The sequence below is a fragment of the Pezoporus occidentalis genome, unplaced genomic scaffold (assembly GCF_034315485.1).
Source record: "Pezoporus occidentalis ecotype Australia unplaced genomic scaffold, CSIRO_AGI_Poc_V1 ctg40, whole genome shotgun sequence".
Lineage (NCBI taxonomy): Eukaryota > Metazoa > Chordata > Aves > Psittaciformes > Psittacidae > Pezoporus > Pezoporus occidentalis.
This window is the reverse complement of record NW_026915725.1, coordinates 213,442-233,593: the sequence shown is the minus strand read 5'-3', so window position 1 is coordinate 233,593 and position 20,152 is coordinate 213,442. Positions and strand designations below refer to the sequence as shown.

The 20,152-nt window shown below is 36.1% G+C and overlaps 1 protein-coding gene across 2 annotated transcripts in view; it reads right to left on the bottom strand.

Moving 5' to 3' along the window:
- Positions 1–20,152, bottom strand: part of MPP7 (MAGUK p55 scaffold protein 7) — a 157,116-nt gene that overhangs the window by 39,139 nt on the left and 97,825 nt on the right. For both annotated transcript variants that reach the window (XM_062633539.1, XM_062633540.1), the window contains exons 7-9: positions 9,988–10,119; positions 1,779–1,860; positions 776–861 (exon numbers count right to left, since the gene is read on the bottom strand). In XM_062633539.1, coding sequence (XP_062489523.1) covers positions 776–861; positions 1,779–1,860; positions 9,988–10,119 — 300 coding nt within the window. The remainder of the gene's footprint in view (positions 1–775; positions 862–1,778; positions 1,861–9,987; positions 10,120–20,152) is intronic.

The window sequence follows — 20,152 nt, the reverse complement described above, 5'->3', positions numbered from 1 at the left end:
TAATTTTTGCAGGGAAATATGTTTCTATAGGGAATACAAAACCATAAAACAAGTATGAATATCAGCAGACTAAAACTTGAAATTAATCAGCTTGGTTAATGAACCAAAACTGTGAGACAGCCACTCAATTCAGCTGGACAGCAAGGCATTTATGTATCTAGAAATTCCTACACCACGAATATAAGGAGCTGTCATGACCCTCATTGGTTTCTTAGTAAAATATTTAAGTATTTCTGAAAAAGTCTAAATTACTTAATTTGCAATAGTGTTCCGTGAGTAATTAGGTTGGCTTTAGAGACTGCGTAGTTCAGAAGAGTGCAAACATAATCATATATATGGCTACATACTGCAAATCTATGTAAAATATAATCTTAATACAACAGTTATACAGTCTATTAAGTATATGTATTATGAATTAATTTTCACATGGAGTTAACGCTTTATTAATGAATAAATTTAAAATAGTTTTAATTCAACAGATCATGGTGAGCCTTAAAAACTGTAGATTATACACCGAGGTCTGCAACATTCTGCAACACATTTATAGCCATATTATCATCATTAACTCTTTACAAGTAATCTGTAATTGCATATATATGTAATGTGCAGAAAGCAATTCTTTAAGAGAAAGGAAATAGAGGTTTGTAAACAATGGCACTGAAAGGAAAGGCATTATTGTAGAATATACTTTTTTCTAAGAAATACACCAGAAATAACAAGTGTAATTACTTGTTCTTCATTCCCCTATATTAATTTTAAAACTTCTGGTATTTACCAAAATGTGTATTATTTCTTCAGGTCTTTTATCATCCACAGGAATCCCATTGACTTCCCTCAATTCATCACCAACGTGAATAAGACCTACAGAAGACAAAGAGGAGCTGGTAAAGTGTAGCCATGTGTTACACAAAAAATGCCATTAACATCCAGCTTTTTTCTCCCTTGTTCATCTGCTTTAAGCTCTGATTTAAAAACAGGAATGTCTGGTGAGCACAACAACAGCTACTGTCCTCACAGGTTTGAGATGGTTGGTTTACTCACCTCCCTTCCTTCCTCTTGAAATTAGTTCTCTATGACTTTTCCAAGCTTTTATGCAGATGTTTGAAAAATGTCTGTGCCAATTCTTTTTCTACTCATACTACTTTCTCACTGCTAAACAGCTGCAAGTACCACAATGATCACTGAGGCTGTGAGTGCTAATGTGCGGCACAAATGCTTGCTAATTTAGCAATATATACATCTAGACTTACTCCATTACCCCATCTAAATGTGAAACACAGCTGTCCTAGAGTCTCTTCAGTGAAAAGACGACTTTATAGTATAATCCAGGACTACTTGCTTGAGTTCTTGCAGACTCTGAGTATCCCAAACTAAACAATGGCAGTCAAGGATGTGCTGGTATTTTGAGAATTACCAGCTAAAACTCTAAAGGGATGCCCAAATAGAAAGTAATGCAACCATCCTGAGTTCATCCACCAGCAAGTAGTAATCTTGGAATGTACCATAATTTCTAAGTGGATGTGTTCATGTGGAAACAAACCATGATATACTTAAAAATACCCCTGTATCTGCTAACTGAAAGATAACTCGTTGCAACTGAATTGGGGAAAAAAATTTAGAATCCTTTCACCAGTATTCAAATATCACTTTGGAAAACTGTCCAGACCCCAGGTATTTTCGTTTGTGATAGCATTTAATTTCTATAACATATGCCATTTTAGTTCATCTTGTTCAGTTTCTAGAACATGAATAGCTAGTGCCAAGCAGCAACACCTTACCACTTCTGTCTGCAGCTCCCCCACGCATTATCCTGGCCACCACAATTGCACCAGTCTGTTCATCCCTTTTAATAGTAGCTCCCTTGGGTAAAAAACAAACAAACAAACAACAACAAAGTTATTTGGTTAATCTCACTATAATTTTCATTCACTACACTAAAAGACATTTGATATGTAAAACTGCAAAAAGTTGACATTACATTGATATGTGAATAAGCCAGAAATTATACTTGCCTATGAAAAGAATATATAAAATACGTTGCTCTATTACCATCCTTTTATAATGTGACCTTTTTTCCATTCAGGAGTGGCTTATAGAATCACAAAATGGTTTGGGCTGGAAGGGACCTTAAAGCTCATCTAATTCCAGCCCCCTGCCATGGGCAGGGACATCTTCCAGTAGACCAGGTTGCCCCATCCAGCCTGGCCTCCTGCATTCTGTATGTACACAGCTTTTTTAAAAAAGGAAAAAGAACAGAAAAAGTTTACTTTTCAACTTAACATTAACTGCAGTGTAGTTTACATGATGCTAAAACTGTACTAAACTACTGCTGAAAATTGATAAATTGCTGTTCCTATGATAAAAAAGTTCATGTTACATATTATGGGCACAAAAAAGTTTATACGTTTGTAGTTATTACATTTTATGCTTAGAACTGCTTACGCACCCACTGATCATCATTTTGCTTTACAGTGTTACCAATAAACATGAACATGAGAATTGTCCCTGTATGTTGTGGCTCACCTGGAACAGCCACAGGACAGACATGCAGAGGAGGGGAACATTTCCTGAGTTAGTCATGACTTGTTTTCATATGTTACACAAACACAGCGCAAAGCATTTAGGTAAAATGACATCATATCATTAAATTTCCAGCTAATAGCTGTCTGGATGAGGAAAATGCCTTTGTAACTAGAACAGTGAGGATGCGCTGAAAAGAGGCACAAAGTGATGGGGAAGACGCAGGCAGCAGCAGTGACAAGTGAGATGGGAAAAGGACGTGGAGTCACAAATCCACTGCCTATGCTGTGATGCCAATCCTATTCAGGCAGCCAGGAAGCAGGGAGGGGGGAAATGCTGGCCCTGCTCTGGAAGACAGAATCCACAGACTAATGAAGGTGACTTGAGCTTGATAAGTCTTACTGTATAGTCACCTAAAAAAAGGTTATATCCAGTACTTTTAAATAACAACATAAAAAATAGCATCCCCTGCCCAAGTGCTTTTTACCTGCACAAGATTACTTTGCCATGTAAATGCCATTAGGTTATCTGTGAAAGCTCTAATTTTGCAATTCAACAGAGATGTTTAGGATTCTGGCAGCTAAGTCAATTTTCTGAACATTTCCGTATTTGTGATTAGTGAATGAACAGTAGTACTTTACCTCTGAGTACAGGACAGCGCTACGTGCACTCTGCCATCACTGGTTAGAATTTCCTTCCATTAGCGAAATGTTGTGCTTGAAGTAAGGTGTATCAGTACTTTACAAAGTTCCTTGTATAGTTAAACTGCTTTTACAGCTACCTTCTTGTATTTGTTTAGATTAAACATTAGCATCGTGGTTATCACAACTTTATTTGTTAAGTGTTTCACGAACATAAAAAGCTGAAGTATCTATCAACGAATAACAGGAGTGACACTTCACTAGTTAACAATTTTACTGACTGTAAATAAACTTCTTCCCCTTTCCTTCTACCTCTAAGACAGAAAGTACAAGACAAAAAAAGGGAATTATATGCAAGCTGCATTTCTTGCAAATAAATGCAAAAATTTAAAAGTCACCACACAATATTCTCTTTGGATGAAACTTTTAACAGTAGCCAGCACTCTCCAGCAAAATTGATATGTGGTGTTTGTGCATTTTACTATACATCTTAAATTTCTAAGTTTGAAATTCTATCCATAAGCAAAGTAATTCTGCAATTTGCTAGCCTTATTCTTATGTATTATTTATAGCATAATTATAACAGTAAGCATTTGCTTGTATTACAGTTTTAAATGAGTTGAGAGTTTCAAAAAGATAAAGATTTAGCTACAGCTAATCTCACTTTAAAAACTCGTGATTAGACTTCTGTGCAAAAAGAATTGCATACCATTAGGAATATATTAAACAAAGCATTAACCCCTCTAGCCTATATCTCAGTATTAAGTTCTGACCTTGCAGCAACAGCTATTAACTTGAAGTTTATTACATCTGGTTGAAAGTACAAAGTGTCTTTTTTTCTGAATATATTCATCAAAAATTAAAAAAGCAGCATTAGGATGCTAGAGCTAAATAGAAATACAGGACATTTCCACTACATTGTCCATATAGAACAGAGGCTCTCCTAATTAATCAGGGGGAAATAGCCTTGAACAGAAGGGCTTTATGCCTTCTACCTGGAAGTCAATGCTATTAAATGCCACCAACTGCAAAAAGCAAGCGATGACCGAGCTTTCCACCCAGCTAACTTCAGCCCAGCGACGATGTCTGTTAATGGGTACTTCATGTCACTACACCTTGCTTTTAGACAAAAAAAAACATTGTGTGCAATTCAAGATCACAGAATTGAAACAGGCAGCATATGGAAGTAACAATACAGCTGTTGTCCAAGTGGAACAGCCACCTCATGCTCTTTGTGACTATCACAACTGGCACAAAATGAATTTTCCTAGCACAGATTAGCCAATTTGAAGGATGTCCCAGTAAAGACAATGGGTCAATTGGAATTTAAAAGCAAGGCACAAAATCAGGTTTGAATTTACAGGGAAATTCTTTAACCCAAGTTAGATCATTGTCAGTAACTCTTCCATGGCAAACTGCACGTAAATGCGCAGGCCCATGAAAAGCAATATTTGTGTTTGTGTATTTTTGTTGCACCTATAGGACACAATGAAAAAAAGAGGGTTCCTTAAATTCCTCTTCCCTCCTAATTTAGAACACTCAAGAAGAAATCATCAAACACAAGTGGGTTGTTTTTTTTTTGAAAACCTGAAGAGTTGATTTTCTGAAAAAGCAGCTTCTCTTGTACTGCTGCCAGCCCTGCTTAAACTATGAGGTATATATAATCTGGCAAGAATTTCTCCTTATGAGATGTTCAGCTCCAGTACTTTCAGTTACATGTGCAGTGCAGCTCCTCATTTAGAGCTTTAAAAATGGAAGAAGGTTAGACTGGACTTTGAGAGCTGGAAAATATTTTCAGTGTTGAGAGCCAAAATGTAAGTTACCCTAAATGAGACATACACAGATGTAATAGCATAGCTCAGTTTAAAATAATTTTAAAGGGAAAAATAAGGAGTTTGGGAACCATATGGTGATCAGACCAAGAATATGTTTAAAGGTATACCATGCAAAAGCACTAAAAATAATATAAGCTCCTTCAGCAAGGCTCTTGCAATGGGGTTTGGGTTGTTGGTTTGGGGATTTTTTGTTGTTGGGGTTTTTGTTTGTTTTTTTTTCCCTTTGTTTATTTGTTAGAGGTGGTGTTTGTTTTTTTCCATTTTTCATGTAGTAATACTGATTGGTGAGCATCACTCAGGGTTTCACAGACATAAGCTTCATTACTTCATCCATTTATCTGCTGGTTCCAGAATCTATAAACCTTTATATTTAAAGAAAGACTGTCCTGTAAAATAAATTACTAAAAAAAGGGTTGACAACATCAGTTAACATGTTTTTTTGCAAATAGGTTTTTGCATACCTTTCTGTTAAATAAAAGCACATGCAGATGTTGAATGGAAATAAGTACTTCAATAAGCCTAATTTCATGCTCTATTGAAAATGCAAATACATTTACCATCTTAAAGTAAACTTAAGGTAAGTAACTATACTTACTTCACTTATAGTGAAGAGTAATTTAAAAGTTGATGCCATTTACATGTAGACTATACGCACTAAAGCTACCCCTACACTCAAATTAATCCCTCCTATAAAACAGTTGGGTTCATTCACTGGTAAGAACCAAACTAAGGGGACTCAGAGTGAGAGGCAAGGCAGAGCTGTAGAATCTGCACAAACCAACCATGCAGATGATGCTTTTAAAACACCATCACTCATTTCTCCCAAGTTCAGCTATGGAAATCAGGTATCTAGCGCAAGCCAGGTGTCTAGGCTTCTCCTATAGTTAATGAAAAAAAAAGAAGTAAATTAGGCAACTCCAGGGAATGAATAATCCTTCTATTAGGGTAGGCTTCTTAAACAGATAGCATGGTTTATTCTCTAGATCTGCCTATTTTTCTGTTGACTATAGACACAGCATAGAGATGAGTTTTCAAATCACTAGATTTATGTGGAATGAATCTATGTGATGAAAAAGCAACCATTTTAACATGAAGAAGCATCCTAATCAGAATAACTGCATGACAGCTGTAACAAACCTGGAATATCATCTGGGAGCTGGAAGTAGTGAGAGGCCAAGAACTGAACTCCTGGGAGTGTGGCTGTACATCTTGGATGTCAGGAGTCCTACCCACGGACAGGGCTGAAAAAGCCCTGAAGAGGTAAGCGAAAGTAAAAACCCTCCAAGCTATCTGATAAAAGGCCAAATTACAGCCAGATGAATTTTGAACAGTCTCTGAAAAGAGATGTTTCTCTTTATGTAAGGTTCAGAGATATTCTGAATTACTTCATTCAGATAAACTTCCTAACACAATTTCACCTGGCTTGAGCAATACACTGCTAGAACGGCATTTACTAATAGACCATTTAGGAAAAACAAAAACAAACAAAGAAAACAACTGTAAAAGGATTAGCAAAACGTTTAATCACCTCTTCCAAAAAACTGGATGAAAGTTCAGCACTGACTTCTGAACTGATGAAAACTGGCAAACAGAAGGCCCTCCCACAAACCATGTGTTTTCCTCTCTTTTCAGATGATTACTGCTGGGAATTCAAGCTTAACTTGCGGAAAAGCATGAACAAGTACAAGAGTAAATGTGGTGTAGTTTTATATAAAAATGGTCACTAGATATATTCCAAAGAAGTTAAGAGAGTGCCTCATTTGCTTCACAGAGACTATTGTTGAAAGTCATCCAAAAGAGATACCCAATTCAAGAAAGCCCAGAGCATGCAACTGATGCAAATAGCTTACTACTTTGCAGAAAAACAACCTCTACTGTTTGTGTACAAATAGAGAATGATAATCTATTTGAGGTGAAAGAAAAGTTCTAAGAGCTCTGTATCTTCAAGTCAAGAATCCAAACAATCTCTATCCCAGTAGAAATACTGTAAGGTGCCTCAATCTCAAGCTTAGCAGCAAGAATCCTGATATAATGATGCAGGTGGAAGTCAGATTTTTTGACAGGAGAACAGTGAATAGATAAACCAAACAAGCAGAGACTCTTTGATCTGTACTAAGAATAGCCAAGAGTTTAGAACGAGCTCCGAAGGAAAAGACACTAAAAAGATACAAAATTTTAAATAGTTTAGTAAACATATGGCATATATTTTCTTTAGTAAACTAACTTGAGGAAGCATAAATGCAGTAGATCTAATATACGTAGTATAAACCTGTCTTTATTTATTCTGCCGTGCCATATTTTGGTAATACCTTACCTAGATTACTTTCCATGTTTATTCTCACCCTTACCTAAGGGACAAAAAAAATCTAGGGAAGTCAAAAAAAAAATAATAGATTTGTTATGTACAGTGGTGATGGTGTCATAATAAGTCACTATAAAGCTGCAGCAAAGAAATTCATATTTGATGTTAACATTAATAATGTTAAAATGGATTATGGGTGGGTTATGGAAGAGGAGGATGACACTTGCACACTAATGAAATACTGCTGTTAATTTCCAGTCTAAACTTCCCAGGGCTGCAACTTGTGGCCACTGCCTTGTGTTTTGGCATCTTCCATTGTTGAGAAGAGTTTGACTCTACTATCCTTGTGAGCTCCCCACTCTCAATTAGTTGTAGGCTGCAATTAGCTCCCGCCCTTTGCCTCTTCCTAGAATAGGTCTATTACAGGTTCCATTATAAGGTTGGTTTTGCCTTGGTAAATAAACTAAGCAGTCTTTAAACCACAGAACTGAGTTCTCTCACATTTTTTGTTTTCCATGGCTGCCATCCTGTCTAGTAAAAGAAAGGTCTAAATAAAACCCTCTCTGTTACCTCCTTAGCACAAGAGCTGTGCTAAGTGTGGATGTACCTTCTAAGAGATGGTGCTCGGTTTGGCTGGGACAGAGTTAATTTTCTTCATGGTGGCTGATACAGGGCTATGTTTTGGATTTGTGCTGAATGCCATGTTGATAACACAGGGATGATTTAGCTATTACTGAGCAGCAGTTACATAGGGTCAATGCCTTCGCACCAGCAAGTGGCTGGGGGTGCACAGGAGGCTGTGAGGGACACAGCAGGACAGATGACCCCAACTGACCCAAGAAATATCCCATACCATAATGTTATCATGGTCAGCATGCAAAGCTGAGGGAAGAAGGAAGTGCGGGGGATGCTTGGAGTGATGGCGCTTGTCTTCCCCAGTAAACATTATGCATGATAGAGCCCTGCTTTCCTGGAAATGGCCTGCTCATGGGAAGTGGTGAATGGATTCCTTTGCTTGCACATGCAGCTTTTGTTTTACCTATTAAACTGTCTTTATCTCAACCCACAAGTGTTCTCACTTTCATCTTTCTGATCCCCCCCCCCCCCCCCCATCCCACAGGGGAAAATGAGTAAGCAATCAGCTGTGTGGGGCAGAGATGCAGGGATTAAACCACAACAGACACCCTGGTATCTGGAAGTGTTCAGTATACCACTGGAGTAAATGGCTACAAGTGGAATTTGAGGAACAATCCAAGGATAATCTTTGGCTTAGGCAACCCTAACTGCCTCTTTAAAAGGGCTTAAAATCTGAAAAACTTTATGTATCTCATGTAAGATTTCCCTCAGTTTTGTTTCCAAAGTTGCTATTTATACATTTTGTAATTTACAGTATTTAACTCACAAAAATCTTAGTAGCAAATAATGTTTGAAACATGAAACTATGTAAATTAAGATTTTTATGAAAATTTTCCTGACAAATGCAAGAAAAATCAAGGGTCTTTTCATTAACACTAAAAATAAGCTGCTCAGTTAGAACTCATTTCATGCTACATGTTCTAATTTTTTCACACCTTTCAGAATTAATACTCTTTCCGAGTATCTTAAAGCAAGTTTGCTTTCTTCCTCAAAGAATTTCTTTGATGAAAAAGAAGAAAGCTTAAAGCTGTGATTTAAATATTTTTGGGGAAAAAAAGAAAAAAAAAAAAAAAGGAAAAGAAAAAGGTTTAATATGTTAAAGTAAAAACTTTCCATATGGTCAAACTTTTAATTATGCCCATGGGCACCTACAGTCAGCTAATACCAAAACTTATTTCTTGTTTACTGATGCCAGAAATACATCAAGAATAAAAGTGATAGTAAGTTATCGACTGTGGGACAAACAATCCTGTATGTCTAACAGAGGAATCGCCCTCCCACAGTCATCTCAAGTACAAAATCACAGCTTTCTCAAAGTAACTTTGCAGGTATTTTTTCAGGATTGCTATCTGTTAAAACAAATACAAAGTATAATATAAACCAAAGCTCTTACTGGTTTGCAGGAGAAAAAGAATATAGTTAAATTTTATGCAAGATGACTTCCACTCTACAGCAAATAAAAATAACCAAATCAGTGAAGTATTTTAATATTCTTGTAACACAACCTAGGCTTAGTCCTTTCATTTTTCCAGATATCCCCATGAAGATATTAACTTTCTAGTATTCATAATCCAAAGTACAACAACAGACATCTTAAATTTGCCCAGATTTCAATTCAAGTGTTTTAAAATATGTTTTTATGCTTTCTTTTCAGTGTACTGGAAGGTCACATTTTTTTACATGAATGGTAACAGGCACAGTTCACAACATAGGTCAAGATTTCTTTGGGGATTCATTCTCTCATTTTAAAACAAGTTCATGATTTGAATTCAAGATAAAAGATGAATACATTAGTGATATAAATGTGCAGTCTGGCCCACATATACAATGCTCAAACATGAATGAACAAACCCTTATTATTCATTTCATGTGCTTTACTAATAAAGACTGCAAATGGAATTCACAAGTGTATTATTGAATGTTACGAACAAACACACGTAATGTCTGTCTGTCCACATTTCAAGTTAATGTCACCTATTCCCGTTTATTATCTGAACACTCCTCACCCAGTGCACAAACACAAAACCTCAAAACAAAAGACAGGATTGCTTACCAATGGTTCCCTGTTTTTGACCAGCCTGATTATTTTAACTGAATCTTCTTCCTCATCAATATCATCAGGCATGGGGGGCAAGACAGGATCATAGTTCTTCTGAGCAACAGTATCATGTACAGAGAGCAATGCCTAGAAACATTAACAGTATATTATTTGACATCTGAAAAGTTTATGAAAAACAAAGCAGAGGATATTATTTATAGACTCCACTAGCATGATGCACGTAGATAGACAATAATTCTTATATATGATTTTAACACATGTCAAATTGAGGAAACAACTCCATAAAGTATGTTTTCATATACACAGTGTATGCATCTAGTAAATTGTGGATACAGAACACTGCATTCAAACACACAAAACCAGCTAGTGCTTTTTGCACATTAGCTTGAGATTACAATTATTACTAACAGGAAAAAAACCTGTCTCCTAAAGTAAGAACATCATTCTTTATGTCCTACATAAAAATTTTCTGCAATATGGTAAGCGGTCTTATGAAACAAATAAGCAAAATAAGCATCTTCCAGCACTTCTGTTCATGAGATGCATGATAGCAAGCTGTTGCCCAGCCATTCCCTTCACAGGAGCTCTGGAAGCTAACATGGATACTGGATCCCTTTCATATACGCTCCAAATTATTTTAAGAATTTTTAATTTATTGTGGAATTCATGATTGAGATTGAGGAACATAATGCTGCAATGATTTGGTTTAGGCAGGTCCTTATCAACCATGTGTCGCATGTCTTGCCTCCCTTCTTTCTCTGTTGCGTCTCCAGTTCATGCAAAGCTCAAACAACAGATTTTTCAAAGAAAAGTCTAACAAAACCTGACAAAAGGTTCAGTCTTAAAAATAAAATCATTTATGTACTTGGTGAACGAATAAAAATCTTCAAAGTCAAAGGGAGTTAAGAAAGATGATTCCCCTAGGGCTCTAAAAAAAAAAAAAAAATTAAAATCTCAGCTATAATCTAAAATTCATAGCTGCTTCTAGATACAGAGTCGAAGTTCTTCTCTGTTTTGAAAAGCCTTCATTACTTATAATACCTTTTAAACTGGTAAAAAAATGTTTAAGTAATGCTTTTATTTTGTAGTGTAAACTATGCATTGTAGCAGGAATAACAGCAACAGCCATACATAGAATTCTGTCTACTGCTTCAGATGCTTCTGTTTCCAAGTAGTTTCTCCTAAATCCTTGAATATTTTATATTTTGGCCTGGTATTTTTTCTCAAAGACTCATTATAACAAAATTTGTAGTCTGAATAGCAGAAGTAAATTACAAATTGATAACCTTTCTGACAATAAAGCAGTTTCAAAATGTTGAGATGCTTAGGATAAAGCAGAACACATCAACATTGTTGACATGGATGACACAGAATATATCATTTCCATGACTGTAATAACGAGTCTATTGTAACAATTACAATGATGATTAAGAAGAAACTCCTTGATAAGGACCAGAAAACGGCTACATTTCTCTGATGGCAGTTTACTTTCAACTTAATAAAAGGCAGGTAATATTTGAGTGAGTACACAAATGACCAGAAAATGTAAGTTCTTGAGGATAATGCAAATGTTTTAGTGAAGCATGACACTTCCATTATGCTATTCCAAGATTTTTTTCCTGAATGGAGGAGACTGTAACGACAGAAAACAATTTCCAGGCAAAGCCACAATCTATCATTTCAAAAGCTGAAGGCAGAAAGCATATGGTAATCTTGAAATTCTGAAGTTTAAATTTGAACTTGGGTTTTCAACAAAATAAACACAGGAGACAATGATGCCTGTTTCATGCGAATTTGTATTACTCTACTAATTTCTACGCATATTGATAGATACTGATAAAATCATTTCAACATACTAATTATTTCTGCTATTCTTCCCTAGACAGAGTTATGCACTTGTACTATTACCATTAGAAAACACCAGCTCCCTCTCACCAAAGATTAGTTTTATTTTACATCTGAGCTAAAAACCTCAGGCTAGCAATTATGGTTCCTCCTAGAAATGTGTATTATGAAGCATTACATACATAAAAGCCATGCAATCACATCCAGTCCTCTAAGATGGATGTGAAATATCAAATATATACTAAAACAAAAGTAGTGTTTGCTTTTACTTCAGGCGACTTACAGTTAAGACTTCTAATACTCGTCTTCTTCAATTACGTTTTTCCACATAAAGCTAAGGCACATTCATGAACTGGTTCAATTTACTGAGGTTCTATATTGCAGTTTAAAAAAAAAAAATCAGGCAGATAAACAGATGAATATTATATAATGCACCACTTCCAGAGTAAAACGCAGCAACTTAAAACATGTTCAAAAAAAACTACCCTGGACAATGAAACTTGTAAAACAGATTCTGTCCACTGCTACACTTAATTATGCCACCAGTGTTAACAAGATACTTCACTGCTCTGACTGCCAGACCAGGCTCCCGAACAGCCTAAGTATTATAAACCAGTGCCAATCAATGTCTTATTTATGACGCTTTTCTTCACTCACAACTGCAACCTCTTCCCTCCTCCTCCCAAAACACATACTAAATCACAAAGTACTACATTTTTCAAATAAGATATTTTCCCCTGTTGTACTACTTTATTTCAGTGCAAAGATGCATATTTTAGATGATTATGAATGCCAGAAATTGTCTTTTCTCAGTGTAGCTTCCAGAAGAGCTTCTGTCATCACAAACTTGTTTATGCTGTACACTGAACATGCCACAATTTCCTTCTTGCTTGTCTTCCATCATTGCTTCTTTTAACACCCTACTCTGTCCACTGTAGTCACTCTTGAAATAGTCAGCAGCATAGACATTGGGCAATAATTAATGTGCAAAAAACCCACCTTATAAAGCCATTTTGATTTCACTTGATATGTTCAAATAGGAGCGATTAGAGTCTGTCCTCAAGAAAACTTCCCTATGTTTTGAACGCATGAATATCCATATTCACAGAGTAAAAGGACATTTCTTCAGCAGCTTCTTTGTACCATGCAGTTAATATAATTTATGCTTAGTCCGAAAAACTATGTCTCAGACTAGACTTTCATAGAAGAGGTTGGGACTTTTTAAAAGCAAACAAATTGCAAGTGCCAAGAAATAAAACTTGGATCCTATGATAAACAAGATGTATTCAGCATAATTGTGCAGTAAATGCACAAGGCAATGTAAAGCTAGTAATGTTCTCTTTTTGTACGTAAGTGATCAGCTTATTCACTTCCATGATACTAAGTTTTACCTACCACAAGGCACTGCAAGAAGTGCAGATGATTTTTTTGTTTTGTTTTGGTTTTGTTTTCAAATGCACAGCTCTTCAGGACTATGCATGGATGATCCAAGATTTGGGTCATGTATATTTAAGCACCTCTGGAGAAAAAGATTTTATTTCAGCTTCTATGCCTATGTTCTTTGCTTATGATTCACTAATGTAAACATGGTCCATATTTAGAACTTGAAAGAAGGTATGATTCAAACTCCTGCACTACCTAAATGTAAATATTGATGTTCAGCTAAATTCTTAGACATGATCTAGCTGGAAATGAACTTTCATCAGGCCTCTGAAATGTCTAATAACTAGTCCTATATTTTTCATATTAAAGCTATCACTGATCATTTCACAGTTTATAAATTGGAATTTTACACTATCAACTTACACAAAGAAAAATCTGACAGTGGAAACATTCAAAGTTCTTTTTCTTAAAGTGTTCCAAAACTTTAAATGTTTATTTAAATTGAGAATGTTATTAATAAAAACAGTTCTATATTTTGAAAAATGCGTATCATTTACCTACACTGACTACATTTTTGATCCTCTAAAACAACGATAAATTTTATATTGTTTCTTCTTCTGTTTATATTTTGAGACCTGTAAGATTACAAGTAGACCCTAATTCATGAATACAACTCCATATGTTTTTTAATTCCATTATTAAATATATATATATATATATATCTCAACTTAAGGTTTACTTGTCAAAAATATTTTATATTTACTAGTCTAGAAAAACATTTTAGAAAACAGTAAGTGAAATAAAGAAGAGGGACAGAATTGACAAAAAAAAAAAGGAGACTTTTTCCCTATGTTACTTAAAAAAAAACAGGCACGGAAAATTAAATAATTCACAGTCAAGATTATCGACAAAATTTGTAAGGAATGGAACTAACTTTTACGAAAGCCTACAGCTGGAGCAAACTGCGACGCTGTCAAACCAGCTGCTGGCTACCTTGCCTATCATGTACATTTCTGCCCCGGCAGCAGAGTCAGCAAATGGAACAAAATGGTCCATGACTTTGCTGTCCCAGTTACAGCCTGGATCATTAGCACCAGCTACCTTCTCTGGCTGTTCAGCTTGAACTCTGTCAGGTGAGACAGGAACATTTTCTCCCACTTCTTTGCTTTGCTATGGAGACAGTAACTTCCACTGAGGCTGGCACAGAGAAGTTACACTGGAGGAGAAAAGAACCTTCAACAGCAACCACAGCAACATGCCTCTGAAATTGCCTGGTAGAGCTCATCCTCCAGAGAGGTCTAGCCATATTACGTTTTCCTTTGGGGTAAGATTACAGAAGAAATATAAAAAAGACAAGATGAAAATGTTGGTAGGCAAAATTATTCAAGACTGGAAGGACTGATTTACAAGTAACTTACAGAAAGTTAAAGTCAAACCAGTGAAGTCATCAATCAACAGATATCAAAGAAGGAAAGCTGAAAGAGTTGGGAGGAGACTGAACCCACTGAAGGGTAACAATTTAGGTAAGAGTGGGGGAAGGAACAACCTTTCTTCTACAAGAAAATCAGTCTTTAAACCTAATATCTTGAGTACATAGACTAGATTTTATATTGATGTACTGATGGGTGAATGCCATCCCACTAATTCCACTCTCCAGCAAACAGGTGGTAAAACAGCCATCAGAAAAGGGCAGTGCATGGCAATCTCTTAACCAGCAATGCTGCCTGCAAAAGGAATACGTGCTACTGTAATTCTGATGCAAGATAAGGGTTAACAAGATAACAAGAAGGCAGGCAAGAATGAGCATCTCAACTGACAGAAAAGAACAACATGAGCTGAATTCTCCAGCTTGGCTAAAGCATAAAGCATAATCTAGAAGCAGAAGCAAGCAACAGAGCTACAGGCAGGAGTAACTCAACAGTGCTGCTCAAGCAACCAAAGGGTAGCTGGGCTACCACTGAACTGAACTGTTTTTTTGGCAGTAGGGAGTGAGTGAGCACACAAGCTACAGCAACCACTTATCAGGCAGAAAAGCAATATTATTTGTTCTGGTGGCACAATAATCTAATGACTTTCCTACAGAAATCTGAAGTTTTCTGTTCTGAACAAAAATCCCAACTGAAACACATGCAGTACATAATGTTAGAGAAATCAATTAATTCTCAAAGAATCCTTCAAATATTGTATTTTTTCTATATATTCTCTACAAAATCCCTGAAAGTGATATATTACGTGAGAAGACAGAAGTTATGTATGTACAAAAGAGAAAAAGACATTCCATGCTTCAAACTGTCCCATCTGTACTTAAACCAGAGTTGCCCTCTACCCCAAGCTTGTCAAACTGGCAACTAAATCCTCTTCTCTTCCAATTTGACTTTGATGCTGTTGGGATTACAAAAGTGATTCTAAATATTTAAAACATACTGTACATATGTGGTTTTGTGTTCTTAATATCTACCCTATATTAATGTTCCCAGCATAGCAACATCTCAGTTGGATCAATATTCAGTATATATTACTTTTTCTTCTTTACAGTAGTGGACTTTATTCATGACTATATGAATGTCCTTTCACAAAAGGGTAATTACCTTGCCTGAATATGCAGTTTCTTGATTTCAGATTCACCAGTCTGAAATGATGGGTTTACCTGCAGCTGGTAGCCAGACAGCAACAGCCAGAGAGAAGTGAACTTTCTGCATCTTCAGACTCCCACTTCCTCTGGCTCATTGTTTGCAGCCCCTAGAGATGCTTCCGAAGTCAAGCTGTTCTCAGTGTTCACAGAAACATGCAGCCCGCCTGCGTCATCTGGTAAAGGTGTTAATATTCTTCCAGATGACAGGCCTATGTTTTTCCTCAGTTGTGGATAACAGCAGAATAAGCTCCGATTTTAAATCAATAGTGACAAATCTGAGCAAAATCTGTTTTATATTCACAATGTGATTCATGTAGCTAAAGTGCTCTTGAAGCTTTAAGCCCTATTCAAGTAACTTCCAAGAGCACAAATACATGGTTTTCAGAGTGGAAAATGCTGAGACACAAGCACTCTTCCAGTATCTTGGCAATCCTTGATCAACTCGTTTTGAAGAAGTGGCAGCATCCTGACAATATTAAGTGTCTACAGCAGTAGAATACATCTTTTCTTGGTTGAAAAACACATGAAGACACCCTCCCTCCCAAAGGAATCGTATGAAAAATATAAACTAAAGGAAAATAAAAGCTGAGGTTGCAGTTGCCCTCGCTGAAAAAGTGTCTTTTACAAACGACCCGGCCTTTGACAACAGCATGCTGTCTAAAGTCTTAAAAAGAAAAGAAAAACATCCACTGATCAATGAAGTTAAAAGAATCTGGATTCATCAGCGAACTAGAAGGGAGGAGACTGCTGAAAAAGTGAAGAAAGTTCAAGTAGAATATGGTCCAGGAAAGGAAAAGCAACACTGAAGGAAAAAGCAGCATGAAAAGGTGACAACTAAAAAAAAAGGGGGACTATTTGCTTCGTATTGTGCAGTTTCTCCATTTTTCCTAGCTGAATAGAATTAATACTTGAATGGGATGTAATTTTATCCATACTGATTTTTTCCTCCTCCTAAATTACCAGCTTCTGTAATGTTGCCGACTTTTAGGCACTGTTTGTAAATGCTACAGTTACGTGTATGCAACTCAACATTCTTAAACGGGTTAGAGCTGGCTCCTTCATGTGGGAAAGTCTGTATATGTAACCAAAGAATTTCTTTGATTTACTTTTCCAATTTTTATTTTCTGCTGCCAACCTGCCTGGCTCCACTTTTGTTTATTATATCTATCACTTTGTTTATTATATGTTGGCTCCCAGCAAGCACTCTCGTATCCATATGTCTAAGAAGATTGACAGACAAGCTGCCCATTGGACACTGGCTGAGTTATCACATGAATCGGACTGAGAGTATTTCCAGAGTAACATGATGGCTGTTGCTTAAATATATTCATGCAGTATTCTTTCATCTCCTTTATATAACTTTATATCTACGGTTACAATATATTACATAGTTCTATGTAAGCTCTGTCAGCTCCTGCCACGTTTAGGAGTGAGCCACAACTGCTTTCTGATTTTTCCTGCCTGTCAGACGTGAAAAATCGAGGTTTTTCTTGCTGTTTTTAAAAGGTCTATTTTGCTATTACATTTCTGTTTTACTTACTCCATTCCAGCAACATGAACACTCCAAAAATAAAGACAGTAACATATTCTCCCAGCACTCCCCACCCAAAAAAAGTTTTCTATAAAAAACTCCTTTGAATTATGGGTGCAAGCAGAAATGGAAATAGGAAGTCAAAGTCTAAAGCTGAAAAAAGTTGAGAATAAAATCTATTTTTCCTCTAACAAGGTTGCCAAAATGCGTGATGGATGGCTTCCCAAAGTGGCAAATAGTTTAAAGGCAAATAGTTTAAAGGCAGGAAACACTGGGCAGAAGGATCTGATCCGCTTGCCAACACAAGTCTCCCCAGCACAGCCTTGTCTTCCCCAGCTTCATGGCTGGTGTTCTCAGTACATCTATGGGCTATCCATCAACCAGTGTTATCAAACCATCAGTGCTGTGGTCCTTGACTATTTTTTAGTCATTTGCATGTATTACTCAGGGAGAAAATAAATATTTCTCTCTCACTGCTGATATTTCACAGTCCACGATCCAAAAAATCAAGCAGGCTCTTGCAGATTCAGAAATTAATGACATCTGATTTTGCAAATGAGGATTAGGTAGGCAGCTTTTCAGTTGACATATGAAGTACAATGTACTCCAGCTCACCATATTAATAAACTGGTTTGTATGGTAAAAATCTCTTAATTTAGGAGCACAACTCCTGTAATCAGTCCTACCAGCAAACCTCAAAGTCCACTGATGAGTAAATGGTTATAAATGATTGTAAATTATGCTTCCTCAACAGATACTGTAGTTTGTGTTACCATGTGTGCTCATGAATATTTCATAGAGGAGGAGAATAGTCGCTCAGGGACATGAGCAAAATAGAAAGCATTGGTGCATTCGGGAAGACAGGTCTCTAAGGGGACAGAGCCAAAAGGTCCTCCAAGTGTCTGGGATACAGTAACAGCCCAAATGTATCTCAGATGTCAACCAACCTGAAATTCGTATTTGGGTTCTCCAGATGCAAAACCTGAACAATAGTAGGCAAATCCCAACAATTTCCAGTGGAAAATGTTGACTTTGCAGAAACTGCATATTTCTGCAAAAAACCCTGATGGAAAATCCTCAGCAAGTCTAATTACAAAGGAAATGTTGGAAAGATGACAAAGTTTAGATTAAGATTTTTTTTAATTATATGTTATAAGAAATGCTTCATGAAGTTTTCAAAGCAAAACCAGGTTTTCTTTTATATCATTGTAGCTCAGTATTTTCTCTGAAAGCTTTGTATGTTAATGTTCTTGAAAAAAAATGCCTGGCGCTTCCTGCAGAATAAATTGTGTCAAATTTTGCCAGTGACTGTAATGCAGCTTTACAAGGCTCTGCTGATAAAGGCTTAAAATGTTTGGTTTTGGGTTTTTTTTGTACAGAACAAGTAGCACTTTGATCAGAACACTCTGATGTGCAAATCTAGTGAGCCTCAGTATTTACGTTCCAGTAAATACAAGAAAAACAGAACAGGACAGAACAGAACAATGGAAAAGGAAGCATTATTTATATTTAATATATAAATATTATTTATATTTAAAAAAAAAACAAAACAAATAGAGGAAACATATGAAAAGCAAAATGCCCTGGGTTCATTATCTGAAGTTTTAGTTTTCTTTAATTTATAGTCCTATTCTTAAGGAAAGCCAGGGAGGTATCCATTGGATGAAAATCTTTACAAATGCAAATTGTTTATGCTTTGTGAAACTGAAAGTCAGGTACACCTCAAATAATCTGCAGATAAAACAGCAAGCATAAATCCTATTTACAATTTTCTGGTGTATGCATCTTTGCCATTTGAAAGCAGCTTTTAAAAAAATGAAAACAACTTAAAGAATCCTTATTTTCTCTGAACAGCACACTGAAGTTGTCCGTGGATAAACTAATCTGAAAACATTTCCAGTCATCTGAGAGTGGTTTTCCCTTCACTCTGCAAGTTACCTTAAAATTGCTTTCAAAATTCTATTCATTCTACAGTAATGAAAAGGAAACCAAGAAAAATACTTCAAGTACATCCATCACTTGTTCCCTGTAAGGCTACAGGTATAGTGTCCAAAGTGATTACATTCTTGCATGATGCACTGAAGATGTTCACAGTCCTGCCTTGTGTCCTTGTTTCAGAACCTGGTTTACGTTTCAGACTTGCAGCTGGCAAACCTTTCAGCACACAAAACCAGAAGATAAACCCCACTGAAACAGACAGAACTACCATGGCATTCTTAGGAGGTTACAAAAAAAAAAGCTTAATTTCCTCTGGGTCATAAGAAATAAAAACACCCTTCAGACCAGTACCAGCACAGTGGCATAACCTTTTAAAATAATTATTTTTCTGGCCATTACAGCAATGATCACAAAGGTCATATTTTATATTAATTTATAACACACTATATTTACCCTAATATGGCTTAAATTCAAATGGTAAATTGTTCATTTCAATATGTAAGGATCTGGAATGTAACTGCGTTATAAACACAAAGTTAAGAGCTAGTTAGATTATGATAATATATCCCAAGCCTATCTCAAAGTTAGTACAATTGGGATAACAGTGTCCAACAGACTGAAAGACTCTTCTTGTAGACTTTTTTGTTACAGCCACATCAACAAAATGTTAACTCCTATAGGCAACTGTTTCAGTTTTTCAAATTTCAAATAATTTTGAAAATAAACAATTATGAGCTTGTGCTATGGCACTGTCCTAAAAAGAATACAGCTTTTATCAGCTTGTTAGAAAAGGAACTGAGACCTACTATTCAAGAAAGCTTTTTAGTTAC